At 44.1% G+C, this 10,056-nt stretch overlaps 2 protein-coding genes across 13 annotated transcripts in view; one reads left to right on the top strand and one right to left on the bottom strand.

Moving 5' to 3' along the window:
• Window positions 1-9,078, top strand: LOC103066511 (FAS-associated death domain protein-like). 9 transcript variants are annotated; one of them, XR_015795675.1, is made up of 4 exons: window positions 1-537; window positions 4,428-4,794; window positions 5,679-5,762; window positions 8,617-9,078. XR_015795675.1 is itself a non-coding variant. In XM_007421322.4 (2 exons), exons 1-2 carry the CDS (start codon window positions 240-242, stop codon window positions 4,706-4,708), a joined length of 579 nt encoding a protein of 192 aa, XP_007421384.1. In that variant the 5' UTR covers window positions 1-239; the 3' UTR covers window positions 4,709-9,078. The 9 variants fall into 9 exon arrangements, 1 of the variants encoding a protein (XP_007421384.1); XR_015795673.1 differs by having other exon boundaries at window positions 8,249-9,078; XR_015795672.1 differs by having other exon boundaries at window positions 8,219-9,078.
• Window positions 8,243-10,056, bottom strand: part of CSAD (cysteine sulfinic acid decarboxylase) — a 26,243-nt gene continuing 24,429 nt past the window's right edge. For all 4 annotated transcript variants that reach the window (XM_088137997.1, XM_088137996.1, XM_025171177.2 and 1 more), the window contains 2 exons: window positions 8,839-8,928; window positions 8,243-8,416 (listed from right to left, as the gene is read on the bottom strand). In XM_088137997.1, coding sequence (XP_087994123.1) covers window positions 8,243-8,416; window positions 8,839-8,928 — 264 coding nt within the window. The remainder of the gene's footprint in view (window positions 8,417-8,838; window positions 8,929-10,056) is intronic.

Genomic DNA, 10,056 nt, shown 5'->3' with positions numbered 1-10,056 from the left:
CCGAAGACGAATTTCCTTCCACTCAGGCAGGAAAAGAATCTGAAAGCGAAAGGACGCAGCGCCGCCCTCTCGCGCGCGCCCTTTGTTCTCCCGGGACCGCTTTCCCGCCTCGCTGGAAAATCGGGGCTGGCGGGAGGAGGGGACGGCGTTTCGATTCGTCTTCGCGCCCCCCGGCCCCAGACGCCTTCCCTTCGCGAAGCGCCCCACGAGCCCCGCACCCCAGGAACTGAAGACCGGTCATGGAGCAGAGGCACAGATTGCTCAGGATCCTCGAGGAGCTGACAATGGACGAGCTCCCGAAGTTCGCCTTTTACCTGCCCGCCACCATCCCGCGCGGGAAACGCGACACCGTCTCCCGGGTGGACCTAGCGGAGGTGATCCTGCAGTATTACCCCGTGGAAGCCTTAGATGTCACCGCCGAGGTGTTAAACAAAATGCCGAGGAGAGATCTCGTCTCGATGCTTCAGGGCGAACGGAGCGGAGTGGGTCCCTGGGGGGAGAGGACCGAAGAAGAGAGGGAAGTGGCGGCGGCGGCAGGTGAACAGAGAGGCGGCCGGGGGGCTAGCTGAGCTCCATAGAGGCCGAAAGTGGCTGTCCTGAACTTTATGTAGGACGTCCTGGGGTCCTCTTGTTATGCCCAATTACCCCATGCTTTAAAACAGCAAAGACAGAAAAGTTGTTCCATGCTGCGGGCCAGAAAATCTTATTTATGTTTGTATCGATCTACTACTTTATTTGAGTGCCCCTGCTGCCATACAATCACAGTTTGGACAGTCAGTGTGTTTTCCAAGACAAATCAGTGCAGAAATGGACGGGCTTTCCAATATTCTTGAGTTCTTTCAAATGGTCCAGAGCAGTTGAGATGCTACACAGAACACAGCTGGGGACGGGGACAGGGAGATAGAAGAGAGAGTGGGAAAAGTACTTTGAATATTGTTGGTTGCAAGATCTGCATTTGAACCTAGTCACCTGGGCTGGGATGATTATTGCTAGGTGCTGTGGCTGGTTATAACTAAAATAAAACTAGGAATTCAGAAGAATCCCCTGGTTAATTGCCTAGGGATACAATAACATTTCAACAGTAAAGCAGATAATAAAAGGGTGGGAAGAGAGAAGACAGAAGAATGCCTGTTTGCAGTTACAGCGGTGATGAAAAAGTAACTTTACAACCAATCCTTGCATTTACGACCTTCACAAGGCTGTAAAGCAAACAAAAGCTGAGGTAAGATCATAAGCACAATCGTGGTTTGACTTAGTAATTGCTTTGCTTAACAACCAAGTTGCTGGTCCCAATTGTGGACACTAAACGAGGACTACCTGTATGTAGGAGGCCAGCTATGTGAGGGAGTTTCCTGGATCCCAATTTCAAGCAGGTTGGAGAGTTCATAATTTCACTAAATGTGTATCTGTTGAGAAAAGGATGGCACAATATTATAAATTCAGATACATAAAGGCAAGTGTTGTTTAATGCTAAAGCAGTTTTGTGACATCTGCCTTTATATATGTGAAATTATAATCTTGTGCTCTCTCTCCCCACTGATAGAGTGGTAAATTTTCCAAGATGGATTTGAAGGTCCAAGGAACACCCTATAGCTGCTTAGGAACTTCTTGTATAGGAGCTGCAGTCATGTGGTGTCCTTTCCTTAGTATCCATCAATTTCATAGTGCAACTGCCCCGTGAAAATAATGTTAGGTTGAGTTGATGCAGCACCACGAATAGACAGGAGGAAGGCAGAAGCACTGGAAGAGCTCAAGCTATGGATGCTATGAGTTCTGAGGAGCAATCCTAATTTTTTTCTTTTTTCTTTTAGATTTTCTATCCCACCTTTATTATTTTTATAAATAACTCAAGATGGCAAACATACCTAATACTCCTTCCTCCTCCTATTTTCCCCACAACCACAACCTTGTGAGGTGAGTAGGGCTAAGAAAGAGGGACTGGCCCAAAGTCACCCAGCCGGCTTTCATGACTAAAGGAGGCCTAGAACTCACCGTCTCCTGCTTTCTAGCCTGGAGCCTTCACCACTAGACCCAACTGGCTCTCTTCCCCAAAAAGCTACAATCTAGGGTAGAGCCAAAATTGCAGATCTGCCAGTAAGAAGAATCTGGGTTGTCTGTGATGGAAGGAACGGGCCCAGTTGTGCTGTGCCTGAGCGAGGTGCCATCTGATGTGGCAGACATGAGGCACGGCTTTTTCCTCCATCCCTTGGAGTCGAGCCCACCTCTCAGGATTCCAGCACAGCAGAGGAGTGGCGGCTGCTCTTGCTTATGGGGTTATTCAGAGTGCGTTTTTTTCCAAACGCACATGCCATGAATTGGGATTGACTCTTTTGACTAGCTGAATCAGGACTCAAAAAAATTAGCCCTTGTAGTTTCTGAAAAGACCACAGCTTGCAAATAAATCCACAAGGCTTGTTCACCCATATATTGTATCTACATTTTTATAGTGTTAAATATTACAAGGCCTGTGACTGCAATTGACCATTAGTCATTATATGGCTTGTGGCGTGTGTGTTTGTGCCTTCAGGGCCGTATGGACCCCCAATGACGGCCTGGACCAGTCCATACAGTTTTCTTGGCAACCTTTACGGGAGTGGTTTTCCATTGCCTTCTTCCTAAGCCTGAGAGAGCATGGGTGATCCAAGGTCACCCAGCTGGCTTCGTGTCTAAGGACTAGGACTCCCAGTCTCCCAGTTTCTAGCCTGGTGCCTTGAACTGCTGCATCACACTGGCTCTCTTGTGGCTTTTACAGTTTATTAATTTATTATAAAGCTTGTTGGGGGAGTAATCTAAATACCTGGAGCCAACATACTATATAATGAAACCCCAAAATTAATTTAACAACAAAATCCTTTCTCTGGTTAGTTGCCTAGGGATACAATAAGCAGATGGTGACTTTTTTCTTTATTCTATTTATCCTATAAAAAAATATATCATAATCCAGCAATTTTCTGACCCTAACCACCATGATATAGTCTTGCATAATGACCTGGGTGTTCCATTAGTACTAATTCCTGGAACAGATTTGAGGCAAGTACAGGTAGTCCTCAGTTAACCACCACTCATTCAGTGACCTTTCAAAGCTACAATGGTCCTTGGCAACCTTGTGGTGTCCTGCAGTCATGTAATTGCCATTTGTGACCTTTCCTGCTGGCTTCCCACAAGCAAAGTCAATGGGGAAGCTGGCAGTGAAAGTTGCAAGTTGCTCCTTTTGCTTTTTCTCCTGAAGAGCCTGGCTACAGAGTACAAGTAGTCCTTGACTTAGAACCACAATAGGGACTGGAAAATTTGTTGTTAAGTGGTGCAGTTGTTAAGCAAGGCATGTCAGGCCTAGCCCAAGGAACTCCAGGAGACCATGTAGATCCAGTTCAGAATGTTTATTAGCTACAACCTCTAGCAAGAATCTTCCGAGACTGAAACCTGAGTTCCCAAAGTCAGCCAGTCAAAACAGAGTGAATTCCTCAGGGGGGTGCCAGCCTCATCCTCTTATCTCTTCCTCGCCCCTCAGGAGACAAAAGAGCATGTTTCCCTCCCTGAGTTTGGCCTTCATAATTCCATTCCATCACAGGCATCACATGACTACACTTGATTTTATGACATTTTTTGCGGTAGCCGTTAAGCAAATCACCATGGTTGTTAAGCGAATTACAGCCATTAAGTGGATCACGCAGTTCCCCATTGATTTTGCTGGTTGGAAGCTGGCTGGGAAGGTTGCAAATGGTGATCACGTGACCCCAGGACACTGCAACTGTCGTGAATACATGCCAGTTGCTAAGCACCTGAATTTTGATCCCATGACCGCAGGGATGCTGCAACAGTTGTAAGTGTGAGGACCCATTGTAAGTCACTTTTTCAGCACTGTTGTAACTGAACAGTCACTAAACAAATGGTCATAAGTCGAGGACTACATGTATGAGATCCCAGGGATCTCATACTCTGTAGTGTACCTGCAGCCACTCCACCCACACTGCGTAGCGTATGGCCACCTGGCTGCACTTGCACTGCACCACAGCAGCCACCTGTGTGGCCTCCCACACCTAGCAGCAGCCAATCCTTGCCCATTCACACTGCATTGCAACAGCCACTTACATGCCCACCGGCCTGCTTGCAAGCCACCCAGGACTTGCAACTTCCTGCTGGCTTCCCCATTGGCTTTGCTTGTTGGAAGCTGGTAGGAATTGTGAGGAGGTCCTCACTTAACAGCCCGCAATCCTTGGTTAATTACAGCAACAGGGACTGCTGTTGCTAAGCAATGTGGACATGTGACATCACACTTTGCAACTGCATTGCTTAGCAACAGAAATTCCGGTCCCAATTACTGTTGTTAAGCGAGGATTACCTGTACAATATTATCAGAAATACATATAGAGGAAAACTGTGTCAGCTCATCTCTTGCATTTATACGTTTTCCTTCCCTCTTTTTTCAGCACCACCCAAGCTGGTTACACAACAACAGCTGATGAGACTAGCCAGCAAAGTGGGCAAGAACTGGAAGATGATTGGGATTTTGTTCCTGGGTATGGAAAATTCACGTCTGGAGCAGATTGAAGAAGAGAATCCTAAAAACATTGTCATGCAAGTTTTCAGAATGTTGTATGATTGGAAGAACCGTGAAAAGGACAAGGCCACCGCAGGCCACCTGTATAACCTTCTTAACCAGGAAGGGGTAGAACTTGACCCCAGCACCTATGCTTTTCTTATAGAATAAAAAACACCTGAAAAAGTTCTTGAAAAAGGTCACCCAACCTTGCAGGAGATGGGCTTCATCAGCATTCAGTGTCCTTCTTACCACCTGTGAGTGTTGCCATTAAATACCAAATTTGCTATTCAATGTGACGCAGTTGTAGGGAATTTTTTTAACTATCAGGGTGCAACAAGGTACTTCAGAACAGGTGTGGGCATACTGCCAGTGTCTTCTTAACTCAAGTGTCTATTTTCCTGGAATTGCACAGCTACTGTATGAACACAGGAAAAGATGGCCCTTCTTTAAGGAAGTAACAAAGGTGCAGGGTGTGTGAGCACACCCCCTTCAAAGCACTTTCTTAGCTTGGATCTGAAGTGCTGCAAAGTACTAGTAATAACAGTATATTGGGGTGGGGAATTGTTGGTAACCCCTTTCATATTGGACAAACTATTTAACTTCACTCCCAAGCTTGCTTTCTCTTGCTCCATCTCTGTTGCAATATCTCCTTTTCTGATGAACAAGCCTGCAACCTTTCCTTTCTCTTTATTTTTTCTCCCTTTTTATTTCCTTCATTCTGCGCTGAAGTTTTATTTGCTTTTCTCTATATAAAATGACAAAACAAATCTAACTATTCTTCTCTGTCTTCTCCATTACAACTGGGTCATGTGCTAGTCTTATCTTGTTCTGCCTGCACTTGGATCCACTCCCATTTTTTTTTAAACGCTATAAAAATAGTAATTACCTCTTGCCATAGTGGAGAACATATGGATCTTGGGATTGAATTGTTGGGTTCTTGGTGCTCTCTGAACTTGGTGATAGTTATACATAGCTGTTTGGAGAGAGAAGAAAGGAAGGAAGGATAGATGATAGAAACAACCACCCACAAACCCCACTTCATGCACTGATGGTGTTATAAAGGAAGGTAATGAAACATCTGGAAGGTGAAAACCAATTCAGAGGCAACCCAGTAATATTTACCTCTCTTATCACACAGATTATGTGATGTCCTTTTAAATGCACGCCATTGGCTTCCCACTCCTTTCCAGTACAAACTCCTGAGCTGGGTTCGCATACTGTGGTAAGCCAGTGCAATGCCATTTGTCTCACTTGCAATTTAACACAATGCATGAACTCAGTCAGTGTGGTATGTATGTAAATGTAAAAGTTGCCATTATATACCCTATTCAACAAAGCATAATTTAAAATGAAGCATTGCTTTGAGCCCAGCCTTAGCTTTATAAAGGTCCTTAGTAGGTTTCATACCTAAAAAAATTAAATATTCCACATATGTCTCTCTCTCTCTCTCATACACACACACACACATCTACACAGTAGAGAACTGTGCCCCACATCCCAGCCTGCATCATCATGTCTCCGTATCATTCAGTGCAGCTATTGGTGGCCAAAAAGATACAATTTAAAAAATAAAACAAAACCTGTCCCCTGACTTCTAAAACTTGGGTCACTTTTGTAGCAAAGATAAAAAATACTTTCTTCCACATGTGGTGGCAATATGGAATTTCTGACTTTATCATAAAGACCTTATTGGTCCTACCACAGGTTTTTAGGTCCTCCCTGTATTTCATTGCATTTGATATCAACAGGATATCAACAACCATCCTTGTTTCATGTATCCTACTAGTAGCTATCCAGGCAGAATTCTTCCCATTCCCTTCAGCGATTTGAGAAAATGAGGCTTTACTAACTGCAGAGCATGTTAACTCTGGGCAGAAGTAAACTAGATCTTTCAGCTCAAGACTTACCCTTGTAGTTTAGATTGTAGTTTAAATAAATGTCCATGCCTTATTAACCATTGTTGTAAAGCTCACTTTAATTATTCATTGCTTACATTATACTAGCTGTAGGGTTTCTTTCCTGTTCATTGGCTTTGCTTCTGTAAATTTTAACATGGTCCACATTCATCCTATGTTTGCTTTTGCACTTTTTAAAAATACAAAGGATTACTTAATATGTCTACCAAAATAAAGTTTTAAAAATTATAAACAATTGAATGCTCTTTGGGGGCAGAGACACAGCTATTTCTAATGCTGCCATATATAAAATGATATTGATGTATAAAAGCAATACATCTAAATACATAGGAGGGTAAGTAAAATGTGCACACAGAATTTCAAGCTCTGCAACACTTAGTTTTGCATTTGTTTTGTTCATCTTTCCATCCATTAAAAAAACAAATAACTATAGTAGGTAAAGATACCAAAGCTAGAAACTGGGAGACTGTGAGTTCTAGTCCTGCCTTAGGCACAAAGCCAGCTGGGTGACCTTGGGCCAGTCAATCTCTCTCAGCCCTAGGAAGCAGGCACTTCCAAAATCTTGCCAAGAAAACTGCAGGGACTTGTCCAGTCACCAGGAGTCAACACTGACCCAAAAGCACAAAGAGAGAGAGAAGGATGTAGAATAGATTTTAATTAAACCTTACTTGAAAAATAGAAGGAAAAGTTAGTTTCCTCTAAATTTGTCCAAAAAGTAGAACTGTTCATTTTTGGTCTTCTAAAGCAGGGCTTGTCCATTTGGTTTTCTTGGTAAACATACAGGAGTGGTTTACCGTTGCCTTTTCCCGCACAGTATGAAATGATGCCTTTGCTGCTGTCACTAAAGCAGTCTTCTGCCTCCAGCATCTTCCTATACTGTCGCTGCCCAACATAGGTGCCTGCACCGTCACACCTTGGGTGACCCTGCTGGGAATATATACTCTTGGCACGCACTCCCAATGTTCTTTGCTCATCCCTCCCAGGAACACCCCCAGCCACGATGAGGCAACACAGCAGGAACTGGGGGATGTACTGTTGGAAAACCTGAAAGATCAGGTTAGGGACAGATCATCATGGAGAAAATCTATTTATGTGGTCATTAAGAGTCGACACGACGTGCCGGCGCATAATCAAAGCAGGGCTCGAGAGGCTGAGACGCTGTATTCTTGCTCTGCTAACCCCTTAAAACAGCATCAGTCATTTCTCATTCTCAAGCTGCTCCTTTTCAAGAAGAGAAGGGCTACTGAAAGGTATACCAGATGCCCATGGAAAAGCATTATGTTGATTCAGACAGAGCCGAGGTGAAGCCAGAATTAATAATCACTAGGAAGTTACAGTTCTCCATTCTGAGCTGCCAAATTCCAAACCACTAGATGGCAGCAAAGAGATGGAGTTTTCTCTATCTATTTGCTGCTATCTAGGGACTGTTGGATTTTGGAGCCCACATTTGATAGTCCTAAGCTTTCCTTGTTTTTTGGCAGAAAGCAGTGGAGAAATTGAAGCATACATTTGCCTTAATTCTGGAAACAGCCCACCATTACAGAAATGGATTTCAGTGAAAAAGTATGGGTAGCAGGGCACACAGACTACTGTTACATCTTCACAACGCATTTGTCTGTAGAATGGTTGAGCAGCAGCAAACACACCACACTAGTGGTACCTGCTCATGGCCCCTGTGCATGGTTGGTGTGCAGTGATTGAAAGTAATATGTTGTCTTGCTTTTGAATAAAATGCTTAATTGTTCCAATCTGCGTTGTACAGCTAAACACAACGTGCAAACACCATCTACAGGTCTCTGCCAAGCCTCTCAATTTCATCAAGGAAGAAATCCAGATCCTCTCTGGTGACTGCCGGATTGGTGACCACCTGGCGGAAGAAGTTCGCCCTTTTGCCGTGTGGCTGGTAGCCCACCATCATGGATCCTTTCTTCATCATCTGCTCCTTGATCAGTGGAGCTACCTAACCAAGGAAAAACAAACAAAAGCTCTCAGAAACTGGTTGCATTATGATGGTACAAGAGGTCCCTCCCCCCGCCCCCCGCTTAGCGAAACTTCATTCACAGACAGGTTGAAAAGATGACTTTTAAATGTGAAATCAAATTAGGTACTGCATTACAACACAAATGGCCCGTATTTCCCCCTTGTCTCTCTTTTCCGTAGGGCTCAGAGGCAGGAATTAGGATTCCTGGATCGAGTGCTGCTTGATCCTGCAAGCAAGCAACAAATGTACACGTGTCCATTCATCCTGAAAGAGCTTTCCTCCATCCTAAGAACTGCTGGATCCAAAAACTTGTGAACTCTGCTTTGTACTTATTTTACAAGCTCGGAGCCTCCGGAGGGGTTTTCCTTCTCTGTCTCCCATTTCAAGGACCCAAAACTTACCTTCCCCAGTTTCAGCCAGTAATCGGCACAGCCTTCTTGCCCTCGTAGACTGGGAGGTACGTACCAAAAACAGAGATTAATGAACTCTGGCTGAAAAAGGGGGGGAAAAAAACTGGAATAAATCTTAAAAGTGAAGCATGTGAAATTATATTTCTTCCCCCTAACCTTTGTGCAGTAGGATGTTATTTTCTTATGGAAGTGATACATTGTCAGTAAAGAAACTGGCATTCTGAACAGTAATATGGTTTATTTGGTTTTAGTTCAGCATGATATGTGAACCCAACCATTGTGGCTTCTAATTCATGGCTTATGTTACTTGTAAGCAACTTCTGATCTGCTTGTGGCAACCCTAGCCCCCTTTTGAAGGGGCCCAAAGCTCCTCAAATTGCATGACTGCAACTCAGTGGCAAACTGTCAAATTACGGTGGCATAATTTTCCACATTGTTTTGGAAAAAGCAGTAAAATCAATATATTAGTCATCTGAAAAACACCAGTTCTCATTTTTAAAAAGGTACACCAATCCCCCACAAACATGAAGTCAAAATTCCTGCCTCCACCCCTTCAGATGATCCCACTATATTACTGCCTTTTCAGTATTTTTTTTTTTTCAAATTGAGACCCAGACAGCCAAAAAATGTTGCAACTCCTGATTTCTGGATTGAGAGCCAGCTTGGTGTAGTGGTTAAGGTGCCAGGCTTGAAACTGGGAGACCGTGAGTTCTTGTCCTGCCTTAGGCACAAAGCCAGCTGGGGGACCTTGGGCCAGTCACTCTCTCTCAGCCCTGGGAAACAGGCAAGGGCAAACCACTTCTGAAAAACCTTGCCAAGAAAACTGCAGGGACTTGTCCAGGCAGTCGCCAGGAGTCAACGATGACTTGAAGGCGCACACGCACACACATGCAAAATCTGGATTAGCAATATGTGAAAACATGGCATTATGTCTCAAGGAGCAAAAAAGACAAAGGCTTTTGCTGCTGACTTAAAGGCAAGTTAGAACTGGTGTCAGATTATGAATTGGTAGGAGCCATTTAGACCATTGAATCCAAACCTCCTTCAGTTCAGGAATCCAAATTAAAGCACCTGCAACAGACACTTATCCAGCCCCTGTTTTTCAACACATCCAGAACTCACCCCTTCCTTTGTTAACTGGTTCCACAGATCAGTGATCTGAGCACCAGGCAGGTTCTTATGTGTAAGAACAGCCCAAGTTATTTATTG

Source organism: Python bivittatus, unplaced genomic scaffold (assembly GCF_059951505.1).
Source record: "Python bivittatus isolate LINGU-HERP-01145 unplaced genomic scaffold, Pbiv_v1 ctg000220_np1212, whole genome shotgun sequence".
In the NCBI taxonomy this organism is placed as follows: Eukaryota; Metazoa; Chordata; class Lepidosauria; order Squamata; family Pythonidae; genus Python; species Python bivittatus.
The sequence above is the reverse complement of the archived record's forward strand: the minus strand, read 5'-3'. Positions and strand labels throughout refer to the sequence as shown.